We start from the raw sequence: 14,258 nt of genomic DNA, 5'->3' as shown, positions 1-14,258 counted from the left end.
ATTTTTTCCCCACTGTGTTTAACTGTAGTTTTCAGTGAATAGAGTCCAGTTTATCAGGTTTCTTCTTTCTAATGAGTGCTTTTTGTTGACTCTTTAAGATCTTTGTCTACTCCAAGGACACAAAGATGGTCTCATGCTTTCTTCTGTAAAATTTTTTAAAAAAATCTTTCATATTTAAATTTTTAAGCTATCTGGATTATTGTTCGATGTAGGATCAAGGTACATTTTCCCCTGTTAATGGATATTAATTGACCCAGCACTGTATTTGAAAAAACTATGCTGCAGTGTTGTCTTTGTCCTAAATCAAGTGTGCAGGTGTGGATCTGTTTCTGGACTCTTGGTTTTGGTCAGTTTACCTGTTCTTGTACTTAATACCAGACTGTCTTAATTACTACAGCTTTATCATGTAGATATTGCTATCTGGTGGTAGTCAGTTCTATAATACGATTCTTCAGTGTTCCCTTGGCCCTTTGTGTTCCACATGACTCTTAGAATAAACTCTTCAATTTTTGTGAAACTTTGATTTTAATTGGAATTGCATTGTATTTGTAGGTGAAGTTATGGAGAATTGCCATCTTTAGAATATTGAGTCTTTCAATTCTCAGTAAGTTTTATAACTTTCAGTGTAGAGATCTTTCATATCTTTCATTAGATTTGTTCCTAGGCTTTGAGTGTTTTTTTTGGTGCTATAATTAATTCTGTCTTGTAAAAAATGTTTGTTTTTTTGGTTTGTTGTTGTTATAAATGGTTTTTCATACACACACACACACGCATATAAATATTTGGTCTATTGACCTTATATCAAGTGATCTTTCTAAATTTACCTGTTCTAATACTTTGTAGAGTCTTTTGGATTTTTGTCATATTTCTGTTGATACTGAATTCATTTGGTTTTCCCTATTAAACAGTCTAGGATTCTCTAGGGTCATGGAAGAAGCTAATGTTGTAAGATTATATTTAAAGATAGCCTTTACTGATTTTTCTTTCTCTAACAATGTTACTAAGAAATACTTAACTCTTTTCTTTAGGAATACTTTCAAGTCATCCCAAATATGGTTCCATCCCTAAACTTATATGTAAGTATAAACAACATTGTAGTTTTCATAGCTTTTTAAAACTTAAATAAAATTATTTTTATCAAATGTTTTATCATGTCTTACTCATATTAGTTATGTGGTTATGTGCTGTGATAAATCAGTTTGTTAAAGCATTTCATTAAGTGGATTACTTGGATATTTTATTGTTAGCATAAAAAATCATTAGTTGAAATAGGCATTTTTTGTGTCTTTATAATGTAATAGAGCTATTAATTTAAATTTATTTTGTAAGGATAAAGTATTTGAAAATAAATTTTTGGTCTGTCTATGGGGAAAGAAAGTTGTGCACATATTCTGATTAATCAAAGTATATTTAAAATTAAGCTTAATTTTTAAAAGAAATCTCTCTAATTTACATTTTAATATGTAAATAAGCATAACTTATTTACACATTGCAATAAAGTTAATAGAAAAAGAAGCTACATTGCTCTTCAAAAGAAGTACCTGAGGCTTTTCATGAGTCTTTCAGGTTAGCCTTTCTTTTGTATTGGAAACTCATGTGATACAGTAATTGCCACGTTTAGGTTATGGTTAGTAATTTATTACTTTAAGGGATTTGTTGCACCTAATTTTATTTTAAAACAATCTTGTGAAAATGGCTGTGCATATGATTTTCTGTTTTATAGGAAAATAATGGCCTAAATCCTTGTGATCTAGTTCTGTTTATTTAGAACTAGAAATAAATAAATGTTTGGATGCTTTTATTTCTTATCCATTCCTCTTCTCATTATACCTTTACTAAATCTTTCCTATATATTCGACAAAGTAATTAGTATACCGTATTCAATTTATTTATAGCAACTTTTATTTTGGCACACTTTTTTTTGGAAACTGAATTATATCCATAGACTCTGTCTATGAACTCTGATCTGATTTAGTTTTGGTTTCCTCTACCATTATTTCAGGAAATCTCAGTCTTTCTAAACCAAAGACATATTTAGAATCACACTCAACTTTTCTTTTAGAAAATACTTTTGTCTGAAAGGCACATTCAGTTACACTTTTTGTTTGATTTTACAAATAAGTTGCTTGTATCATGGGATACTTTGCTGGAAAACTTTCTTATGTGAAAACTTGCCAAGAGAAATTCAAGAACCTTGAAAATTCCCCCCTTGGAGAAGCTTTACGATCAGGACAAGGACGACGATCTTCACCACCTGGGTAGGCCAGATTCTGATCTTTACTTAAGATTTTTAATTTTTAAGAAACAACTAGATGTTGTTATAACTCACGGCCCAAAAACATTGCCTGAAGGACCACTGGATACTTGCCATTTGCTGTAGGCTAAAAGTAGTTTGTTTCAAAAATTGGAGCAAGACATGCCACCATTTATTTATTTATGAATGAATGAATGAATGAATGATAAGGCCTCCTTCTGTTGCACAGGCTGGAGTACAATGGCATTATCCTAGCTCACTGCAGCCTCGAACTCCTGGGTTCACAAGGCCCTGCTGCCTCAAGCTCCTGGAGTAGCTAGGACTACAGGCGTGAGCCCCTGCACCCAGCTAATTAAAAAAAATTTTTTTTATAAAGATGGGGGTCTCACTATGTTGCCCAGGCTGGTCTTGAACTACTGGGCTCAACTGATCCTCCTGCTTCGGCTTCCCAAATTGTTGAGATTAAAGGTTTGAGCCACTGTGCCTGGTTCTTCATTTTTGTTTTGTTTGGTTTTGAGACAGTTTCACTCTGGCTCCCAGGCTGGGAGTACAGTGGCATGATCTTGGCTCACTGTGACCTCTGCCTCCTGGGCTCAAGTGATCCTCCTCCCTCAGCCTCTGGAGTAGCTGAGACCACAGGCATACACCACCACGCCTAGCTAATTTTTTGTATTTTTTATAGAGACAGGGTTTTACTGTTTTTCCCAGGCTGATCTCAAACTCCTGCGCTCAAGCAATCTGCCCCACTTGACCTCCCAAAGTGCTGGGATTACAGGCGTAGTGAGCCACTGCATCTGGCCTTCATTGTTTTAAATATAGAGTTGTATCCTACTGGGAGTACATGTTCTAGAATAAAGGATTTTATCTTGATTCAATTTGGCAGACCTTTGGTTACTATAGTTTGGACTTTTATTTTGAATTCCCAAATCTTATCAATCCCATCCATCTCTTAACAGATTTCAACTTTTCATTTTAGTGCTTCTTAAACAGATAGGCAGGCAATGTAATCCCCATGAGAGAGAATTACTTGTATCTGCTTTAGCAAATTAGTGTTTATATAGATTCTTAGCTGTGACATTACCTTCTCAATTGACATGGGAAATGAACATGGTTATTGAAATTAGACCTGATTTAAAGTGCTTTTTCTTTCCAAGAACTTTCAAACATATTAAAATTATCTTGAAAGGCTAATAGTTAGAAAGTTGAGTATGCATTTCCTATTTTTCTATATTAACAGTGACCGCTTTTAAGATGTATAAGTGGGTCAGGACTTTTTAAAAGTGTTTTGTTGGCAGAAAGACCAGACCTCATTTTACTGTTTATAAATAACTGTGTTAAAAGTTATTTCGAGGCCAGATGCGTGGCTCATGCCAGTAATCCCAGCACTTTGGGAAGTTGAGGCAGGAGGGTTGCTTGAGCCCAGGAGTTTGAGACCAGCCAGGGCAATATAGTGAGACCTCATCTCTACAAACGACCAAGTAGTGACGCATGCCTATAGTCCCTCCTACTTGGGAAGCTGAGGTAGGAGGATCACTTGAGCCTAGGAAGTGGAGATTGCAATAAGCCAAGACTGCACCACTGCACTGTAGCCTGGGTGACAGAGTGAGACCCTGTCTCAAAAAAAAAAAAAAAATTTATATGTATATATAGTTATGGAAATAAGATATATGAAAGAAGTTATTTTAACACTTCTTTAAGATATAGGCAATGACTCATTTCTTAATATGATTTTCATTTACAGGCACTATTACCAGAAGTCAAAATATGACTCAAATGTGAGTGGTCAATCATTTGTGACATCCTCAGCAGCAGACAACATAGAAATGCTTCCTCATTATGAGCCAATTCCATTCAGTTCTTCTATGAATGAATCTGCGCCCACTGGTATTACTGATCATATTGTCCAAGGTAGAAACTTCTCTTGAAATGAATTTCAACATTTTATGGTCCAACGTATGTATAAACTTTATTTGATGACCTTTTCTGCTGGATATCACCTGTGTGTTCTACCATCAATCATCAACCTAACCTCAGCATGTTTGTTCATTTGTTTCTTCATTCATTCAACTTTTCTTGAGGACCAGTAGATGTTGAGGACTCTGCTAGTTGTGGAAGAAGATGAATAACGCTTGGTTCTTGTGCCTGAAAAACTCAGTCTGTTAGAAGATACAGAAATACAAGGATAAATTACTAGTATGTCCCAAATTGAAAATACTAAGGCAAGCTTAGTGGAATAGTGAAGAAGAAATGATAAATCATGTCCAGGAAGTAGAGGCTCCAGGAACGATTTAAAAAGGTTACATTTGATAGGCTGGGTTTTAAAGGCTTTCAACTTTCTATAATATAAGAAAGAACTGTTGTCAAGTGAGAAAATCCATGTGAAAATGTTTTGTGAAGTTTGTAAATACTAGCTTTGAAGATCACACATATAAGTGCAACAACATCAATTTTGGATTAAGGTTTGGATTTGAATCATGATTGACATTTGCTAGCTATGTGACCTTGTAAAATTACTACTACATTATAATAATATAGTAATATTATTATAACTACTTTATAATCCTTTCAGTTTCTTGATCAGTTGAATGGAGATGATAATAACCTCTCTTAATGAACTGTTGGAATTAAATGAAATAATCAGAGGCAATGCCTGGCAAATAATAGACTCAAAAAACATTAGTTTCTTTCCTTCAGTCTAGTCTGTAGTGTAAGATGAGGAATTAGAAACAGGAAATACAGGTCTATAATTCTTTATCTAAAATCTTGAAATTCAAAAAGGTTTAAGCCAAGTTTTCTTTTTTTTTTTCTTTGAGACAGAGTCTTGCCCTGTCGCCCAGTCTGGGCTGCAGTGGTGCGATCTTGGCTCACTGCAGCCTTCGTCCCCCGGCTTCATGCCATTCTCCTGCCTCTGCTTCCTGAGTAGCTGGGACTACAGGTGCCTGCCACCATGCTCGGCTAATTTTTTTATTTTTAGTAGAGACGGGGTTTCACCGTGTTAGCCAGGATGGTCTTGGTCTCCCGACCTCGTGATCCACCCACCTTGGCCTCCCAAAGTACTGGGATTACAGGTGTGAGCCACCACACCCAGCCTGTTTTTGTTTTTTAATAATTAAACTGATAATACAATCTGACCTGAATTCATTTAGCAGAATACCCTGACCTAAATTCACATAAGTTATATAAATGTAGACTTTATTTACTTTGCCAGATAAGATTTTTCCATTAATGTGTTTGCTTACTCATTTCTGTCCTAAACCTCTGAATGGATGGATATTAAGTAATATAAGGGGTATTTACTATAGTATTTTTCTAAAATCTCAAACTGAATTGTGAAACATATCGGACCCCAAGGTTTGGATAAGGGATTATGGACCTTTGTAGAGTATACTCTTTAAATTTTAAAAGATTAGAGGGAAAGAAGTTAAAGGGAGGGGAGGGTATACAGTGGAAAGGGAGAAGTTGATTATAGGTCAGAGAAGGTTCTAGAGAATGCAGAAGGGGTTCTAGGTAGGTCAGAATATAGAGTAGCCACTAGCCATATGTGGCTATTTAAATTAATTAAAAATAAATGAAATTTAAAGTTCAATTTCTCAATTGCTCTGGTAGCATTTCACTTGCTCAACAGTCGTATGTGCTAGTGGCTACCATGTTAGTGCCAATATAGAACATTTTCATCATTGCAGAAAGTTATGTTGGACAGCACTACTTCAGAGCAAAAGTCGGGGCAAAGGGGTGAGTATTACCCTTGTATTAAGGAAGAGACAGGAAAGAATGAAAGTTCAGATGATTAAAGAGTTTGGATGAAAGTTACTGAGAGCTTCTTAATCCTCAACTCTGATTTTTTGTTTTTTTCTTTAATGGTTGGAAGCAAAGGCATCAAATTAGTCAGAAAAGGAAGGAAGGGAATGGGCAGATTAGGAGAGAATGGCTAAAGTCACTATCTTATCTCCAAAGGCAGCTGTCCTTGTTCCTCACTGTGTCTCATTTAACCAGTCTGAAGTTCAAATCCATTATTCTTGTACAATAGTCCCCCCTTATCCATGGGGGATAAGTTCGAAGACCCCTCAGGATGCCTGAAACCTCAGATATTACCAAATCCTTTATGTTCTATGTTTTTTTTATCTAGATGGCTACCAAGTTACTAATAGGCAATGTAGTGTAGACAGTGTGGATATGCTGGACAAAGGGATGATTCAAGTCCTGGATGGACCAGAGTGGAACCTCACAAGATTTTGTCACACTACTCAGAACAGGGTGTAATTTAAAACTTATGAATTTTTTATTTCTGGAATGTTCCATTTAATATTTTCAGACTATGGTTGACTGCAGGTAACTGAAACCCTGGAAAGCAAAACCACAGATAAGGGGGCACTACTGTATTCTAGACATGCACTAACTCCTTGTAATGACTTGCATCCTTCCCACCATTTGCATTAGGAAATTCTGTTATATAGTTTCTTTTCCATACAAAAGCCAACAAACAAAAAGCCCTTTGGTATCTACCCACAGACTACTTAGCAAGGCCATGTCTTAATATTATTTTATGCCTTCCACAGCAGCCATCCATCCATCCACTGCTCTGTCTTCTGACCCACTTTTCTAGAGAAAATCAAAGTGGCTACTTTTTTACTGCTCTCCACATGGGCCAGCAGTGGCCTGCTTTTGCTTTGTCCCAGATGCTGTCCTCCCTTACCATGGCATCTTTGGTTTAAGTCCTACTTTAGTTCTGCTTTTTTTTTTTTTCCAGGAATTCAGAGAGTTATTAATCTTTTAAAATAGCAAGCACTCCTTCGTTGCTGTTAGGAGACTTAGAGTTTATTACAGTTACATTTAAATCAGTGCTACTTTACATTTTTCATTTTTTAGTCCTTCCAGTTCTTTATAACCTTCTCAAAATAGTAAATCATGTTCTCTCTACAATGTGGAAAATTCTCTTCTGTCTTCTTCTGTCTGATTTATATTTTCATTATTTGTTCCAGAATTTTATAACAGTAAAATATTTTTTATAAGAAAAAGTATTAGACCTGGAAGGAACTTCAGAGATCATCTACTCAAACTACCATATTAAACAATTGAGAAAACCAGGATTCAAAGAAGCTTAGTGATTTGCCCAAGGACATTTCCTAATTGTCAGCAGAGTGGGGTTAAGAACCCAAGGTTCCTGAAGTACCCACGATTTCCTTCAGAATTTTTAATATAACATATATGGTGAAGGGAAATGAGTTCAGTAATTACTTATTACTAATGAAATGCGAAGTGTTTTAATCCCAATATAAGGTTGCAATATTTTTCTTTACATTCTTTTTTTAGTAAGAAAAATTTAGTTTTGAACCATCATATAATAATATAAGAACTAATTAGGAGAAATTTAAATCATCCTCTTTGCTTTATATCAGTACAGTATGTATTTATTTAGCAGAATAAAAGTTTATGGTTGAAAATGGCTGAGTGCAGTGGCTCATGCCTGTAATCCCAGCACTTTGGGAGGCTGAGGCAGGTGGATCCCCTGAGGTCAGAGTTCAAGACCAGCCTGACCAATATGGCGAAACCCCGTCTCTACTAAAAATACAAAATTAGCTGGGCATAGTGGCACATGCCTGTAATCCCAGCTACTCAGGAGGCTCAGGCAGAAGAATCACTGGAACCTAGCAGGCGGAGGTTTTGGTGAGTCAAGATCGCGCCACTGCGCTCCAGCCTAGGCAACAGAGTGAGACTCTGTCTTTAAAAGAAAAAAAAGAAAGTTTATGGTTGAAAACATTATTTAACGTATAGTTATGTTGCTTAGAAAATTCTAATTATTCACTGGAGTCTTACCTTTGAGTTCTAAATAAGTATCACAAAAATTATTTTTTAAAAAATTAATATTAAAATTATATGCCCAATTTATATGTCTCATTGAAAACATCTTTGAAAAATAGTACTTTTGGTGTGGTATGTGGTATGTAAGACTTTGTAAGTTAAATAGTTGTTCACTGAATGTTAGCAGCTTTTTTTTTTTAATGTTCATGTAGCCTTTGTTGCTGTTTATAAACTTTACAAACTGTGTTCACTATTTGATCCTGTTAACCAATATTAGGAGGAACCACTGCATTATATTTACATTTGACTCTATGATAATATGTAATATTCACATTTTGACTCTCTGGGAGAAATAAAGAATAAATGTTAGTTCCCAGGCCAAAATAACAGTTGATACTTTCTTCTGCATTAACGTTGCATCTTTTAGACCAGAATGAAAACAATACATATTCTGATTAAAGGCTATGTTTTATACTTTTCAAGTAATTATTTTCAACTTTTTTTTTTTTTTTTTTTTTGGAGACAGATTTTTGCTCTTGTTGCCCAGGCTGGAGTGCAATGGCGCGATCTCGGCTCACTGCAACCTCCTCGTCTCTGGTTCAAGTGGTTCTACTGCCTCACCCTCCTTAGTCTAGGATTACAGGCGTGTGCCACGACACCCAACTAATTTTGTGTTTTTAGTAGAGATGGGGTTTTTTCGTTGGCCAGGCTGGTCTCGAACTCCTGATCTCAGGTGACCCGCCCGCCTCAGCCTCACAAAGTGCTGGGATTATAGGTGTGAGCCATTGTGCCTGGCCTGTTTTCAAGTATTTTTGTTTAAATTTCATAAAATGGTAAAATAAATGATTTTTGAAATTAGCTGGAGTTGTTTTCATAGAGTCTGTGGTTATAGGACTATTTATATATTGAGTAAAATCTGTACTATGTCAAGTGTTACTCAGTTGTCACTAGTAGAATATCTTTCTCTTTTAATTCTATATACAGTATGACTAACTCCAGTTTAAAATACTGGTATTTTAATGAGTTTAAATTGTACGGTTATATATTATGATACCTATTTTTCTTCTGGCTGTGATTTAGTTTTTAAAATCTTTGATGTCCATTTTAATTTTTAGAAATAAAAGCTTAAAAATATAGGCGGAAGTAGATTTCAGTTTGATAATTATCTTGGTGAAAGTATAGTACCTGTGAAATGATGGTAATAATTTGATTCTTTATACTATTTTGATCGTAGGTAAGGAGCATTTGTAAAATTTAGTTGCTTTAGAGTTATACAAATCCTTTTATTACCATTTATTAACTGTTTGTTGTTTTAGGACCTGATCCCAACCTTGAAGAAAGTCCTAAAAGAAAAAATATTACATATGAGGAATTAAGGAATAAGAACAGAGAGTCATATGAAGTATCTTTAACACAAAAGACTGACCCCTCAGTCAGGCCTATGCATGAAAGAGTGCCAAAAAAAGAAGGTATGATAGTTTAGTCTGAATCACTTTACTGTTTAGGATTGGAAACTAAAACATTACTTTAAAACAGTACTATAAAAAATTAATTAATATGTGATTTAACTCTTCAAGAAGTTAACTAAAGTAAAATATTTTTAAAATAGTACTTTACAGTTATCTGTTCTTCCTCTTTTTTTTTTTTTTGAGACGGAGTCTTGCTCTTGCTCTGTTGCCAGACTGGAGTGCAGTGGCACAATCTTGGCTCACTGTATCCTCTGCCTCCTGGGTTCAAATAATCCTCCTGCCTCAGCCTCCCAAATAGCTGGGACTACAGGCGCCTGCCACCACGCCCAGCTAATTTTTTGTATTTTTAGTAGAGACGGGTTTTCACCATGTTGGCCAGGATGGTCTCGATCTTTTGACCTCATGATCCACCTGCCTCAACCTCTCAAAATGCTGGGATTACAGGCGTGAGCCACTGCACCCGGCCAGTTCTTCCATTTTTAAGGTGTTCCAAAGGCCATTTTGTGTTAGAAAATACTGAAGTCAAGGCCAGGCACAGTGTCTCATGACTGAAATCCTAGCACTTTGGGAGGCCAAGTTGGGTGTATCACTTGAGGCCAGGAATTGGAGATCAGCATGGCTAGCATGGTTGAAACGCTGTCTCTACTAAAAATAAAAAAATAAAAAAATAAAAATACAAAAAAAGGTATGGTGGTGCATGCCTGTAATCCTAGCTGCTCGGGAGGCTGAGGCAGGAGAACTGCATGAACCCAGGAGGCAGAGGTTGCAGTGACTGACAGCATGCCACTGCGCTCCAACCTGGATGATGGAGAGAGGCTCTGTGTCCAAAAAAAAAAAAAAGAAAATAATGAACTCCAAATAGTAAGACTTAAGACAGCAAGATTAGTTTTGTAACACAGGGTAGAGATTATATACTCATTTGACTGTTTTTCTCTTATAAAAAATCTCCTTGGAGATCTGATAGTCTTATTTTCCTAATGATACACCTATCACATAAGTTACTGTAGTGACCTGAGGTTGGCATTGTGCTGTAATACCACTTGTGGCCTAACCACAGAATGATTGAGTAATGAGATTGATTTTCTTTGTACGTTTGGGTTTTTCTCTTGTTTATTTTTTTGTTCTGTGTTTTTTTTGTTTGTTTGTTTTTTCTTTTTGAGATGGTTTTATTCTGTCACCCAGGCTGGAGTGCAGTGTTGTAATCATGGCTTACTGCAGCATTGACCTCCTGGGTTCAAGCAGTTCTCCTACCTCAGCTTCCCGAGTAGCTGGGACTACAGGTGTATGCCACCATCCCTGGCTGTTAAAATTTTTTTTTGGTACAGTGGGTTTTTCCCTATGTTGCCCAGGCTGGTCTCAAACTCCTGGGCTCAAGCAGTCCTTTCACCTTGACCTTCCAGGATGCTGAGATTATAGGTGGGAGCCACTGTGCCTGACCTTTCTTGTACATTTGTGAAATTGAAAGAGTTATATACCATATACACCAGCTTCTAAGGCATTTCTTAAAGAGGAAAAAAGCAAAAAAAACTACTTTTGAAAAATAATTGTGAATTTTTAAATGCTGATTTCTTTTAAGTCTCTTTGAAATAGCTATACATCAGCCAAAGTAAATTTTTTGATACAAGTTTACCTCTAAAGGAAGAGGGCATTTGAATAGGGTTTTGTAGCTATTTCAGTATAGGATTTTATGATTTTCTCTTAAGGAATTTCAGAGTATGTGTCATTGTTTCAAGGTTTTCTATTTACTACTTTTTTTTTTTTTTTTTTTGAGACGGAGTCTGGCTCTGTCGCGCAGGCTGGAGTGCAGTGGCTGGATCTCAGCTCACTGCAAGCTCTGCCTCCTGGGTTTACGCCATTCTCCTGCCTCAGCCTCCGGAGTAGCTGGGACTACAGGCGCCCGCCACCTCGCCCAGCTAGTTTTTTTGTATTTTTTAGTAGAGACGGGGTTTCACCCTGTTAGCCAGGATGGTTTCGATCTCCCGACCTTGTGATCCGCCCGTCTTGGCCTCCCAAAGTGCTGGGATTACAGGTTTGAGCCACCGCGCCCGGCTATTTACTACTTTAAAAATGGAAAGAATAGGTCTTTGGTACCTTCTTGAAGGTCATATGCCACAGATAATGCAAAAATACATGGAAGTCCTTCATATTTGTTGTTGTGGTCATTTTTTAGAGCTAATTTTATTTTTAATCATTAGTGGTTGCTTCATTTGGAGTTCTGTTTTTATAACAATGGTAGATAATATCTGCATCATATTATTAATGTAAAAAAATCTACCTTTGAAATAAATTAGGGATCTACCATACTTTTGAATGTTTGTCATCAAACAACATTTAGCATAAACTATGCATCTAGTGGCCATTGCTCTGTAATAAGTAAAGACTCGTTAGTACTTTGTTCTGCTAATTAATTTGAGGATTTAGATTGTAAGCTCTGTGAGGGCAGAAAGTAATATTTCTCTTATTTTTGTAATCTTTTCTATTATTGTCTGCATAGCATAGTACCTTACACTGTATCAGAAATTGAGTATTTTGGTTTAGGCTTCTATAGTAATAGAGGTTAAGAAAGGAAATTTTGTAGACCTTTAGTATTTGCTGGATTTTGACATTTGTGATTTTTGACTGAAGTCTTCAAGTTCTGTTACATGACACAAGAATGTGAAATGTTTTTTTTTTTTTTTTGGTAAAAGGTTTTTTGTGTGCTTTATATAATATAAAGAAAAGACTTGTTATGAAATAGTTTCAGCGATTTTCTAAAATATCATTGAAATTAGTACAGGGTAGATTCACAGGGTCAGAAAGTGTCACTTAAAGTTTTCACCTTTAGCTTATGTGGTTGATATTTATCTAATTAGAAATTAAGTCTCAGAAATTTTAAAAATTCAAGCACGTATTCTATTAACTGCCAGAGCAATGTCACCACACATCCTGTAGCTTCTAGAAAACCGTGTAACACATACTCATGAGGGAATGAGAGCAAGGGGAAAAGGCAAAATGTGAAGGATAAGGATATATAATGTCAATATAATAATGAAATAATTTTGACTTCATGTATTCCCTGAAAAGAGTCCACACTGTGATAACTGCTGCTTTATATTGTTATGATTACTCATAGACAGAGGCTGTGTTGAAGAGGAGCAAAAAAGTAAAGGAGTAGAATAGACAGTGGAGCATGTTTCAAAATGTAAAATGTAGAGTGCCTGTGAAATGTAGTAGTATTTTCTTCTTATAGTAGTATTTACAGCCCTAAGAGAGAAGATTGAATTAATTACAACTTGAACACTTGACCATTTCTACTGCTGTATTTTTTGTGAAAAACGAAAATTCAAATGTTTGTTTTATTATTTCCCACTAATTTTTTTTTTTATATGACTTAATATGTGCCACACTTACTTAGGTAGTACAGTAAAGATGTAAAAGTACCCAGGCTTTGGATCTAAACAGACCTGTACTCAAATCTCAGTTCTTGTTAGGGCTTGTACCTTGGGCAAGTTACTAATCTGTTTTCTCACCATTAAAATGAGAATTGTGTTTAGAAGTTTGTTATGAGGACTAACTATTTATGTAAAATTCTAGATACAATGCATTTGTCCAACCCCAAGTTGACAAAAGTCTGGCCATTCCCTTTTTGTAATTATAATTTGACTCTCATGTGCTTTTATTCAAATGAGAGAGAAACATAACTTTTCATCATAGCAACAAACTTGAAATAATCTTTTACTTGTTATTGCTTGGAATCATCAATTATTTGTGCTTTTTTCCTAGTCAAAGTAAACAAATATGGAGATACTTGGGATGAGTGAAAAATTACATCATTGGACCTACTGAAGGAGTTTCAACATCCAGCTTCATCTAGGTGGTCATGATTACCTGCATGCTTTGAGATTAGCAGCAGTCTTCATAAACACATTTAAAACAAGATCCTGGGTTTTTGTGGTTTGACTTCTCTGGCGTGTTAAAAAAAAAAAACGCAGATTTTTAGTGTTAATATTGTGTAAATGTCCTTACCTTGGGGATTCATTTGAATGATGGTATTATACCATGACTGTATACAGTTTGTGAAATTGTTGCAAGGGCAAAGACGCTCTCATAAAACCAGCAAGAGATTACAATGCTCTAGAATGAGCATATATGAAAATAAATGATATCTGCATGTTGAATTGGGGTGGGTGGGGGGAGCAAGCATAATTTTTAAGTGTGAAGCTTTACATTAAGAAATTATTAAAAAGCTTTTTTTCTCCGGTATTTGCTGTATTATCTTAATGTTTATGTCAAATAAAATGTAAAGGAACATGCAGCAGCCCTCATCTTCCTTGATTTTATGGTTTTATTGTTTGTAATTTATTGATTTATTTTTAAGCTAGTTATAATCATGTAGGTAAAGGAAATAAAGTCATCTATAATATTTAATAATATATGGCTGGAGGCAGTGGGCAGTGGTTGATGCCTGTAATCCCAGCACTTTGGGAGGCTGAAGTGGGAGGATTGCTTGAGTCCAGGAGTTTGAGACCAACCTGGGCAACAAAGTGAGACCCCATCTTTACAAAAAAATAAAAATTAGCTGGCGATGGTGTCGTGTGCCTGTATTCCTAGTTACTTGAGAGACTGAGTTAGGAGGATCAGTTGAACTCAGTGGTTCTAGGTTGCAGTGAGCTGTGATCACACCACTGCACTCCAGCCTGTGCAACTGAGTGAGACCCTGTGTCTAAAAAAAGTAAAAATATAATGAATATGATTTA

General features: G+C 35.8%; 1 protein-coding gene across 4 annotated transcripts in view; it reads left to right on the top strand.

The window, feature by feature from the left end:
- The window catches only part of OCIAD1 (OCIA domain containing 1), a 29,797-nt gene extending 15,981 nt beyond the window's left edge, over positions 1-13,816 (top strand). For 2 of the 4 annotated variants that reach the window (XM_008017434.3, XM_008017435.3), the window contains exons 5-9: positions 1,029-1,076; positions 2,123-2,258; positions 3,996-4,162; positions 9,370-9,522; positions 13,285-13,816. In XM_008017434.3, coding sequence (XP_008015625.1) covers positions 1,029-1,076; positions 2,123-2,258; positions 3,996-4,162; positions 9,370-9,522; positions 13,285-13,322 — 542 coding nt within the window. In that variant the 3' untranslated portion in view covers positions 13,323-13,816. Of the gene's footprint in view, positions 1-1,028; positions 1,077-2,122; positions 2,259-3,995; positions 4,208-9,369; positions 9,523-13,284 lie in introns of all 4 variants that reach the window. The other 2 variants (XM_038008532.2, XM_008017439.3) reach the window with 2 other exon arrangements.
- The last annotated feature ends 442 nt before the right edge of the window (positions 13,817-14,258 follow it).

The sequence above is a fragment of the Chlorocebus sabaeus genome, chromosome 27 (assembly GCF_047675955.1).
Source record: "Chlorocebus sabaeus isolate Y175 chromosome 27, mChlSab1.0.hap1, whole genome shotgun sequence".
NCBI lineage: Eukaryota > Metazoa > Chordata > Mammalia > Primates > Cercopithecidae > Chlorocebus > Chlorocebus sabaeus.
This window is presented reverse-complemented; position numbering and strand designations above follow the sequence as displayed.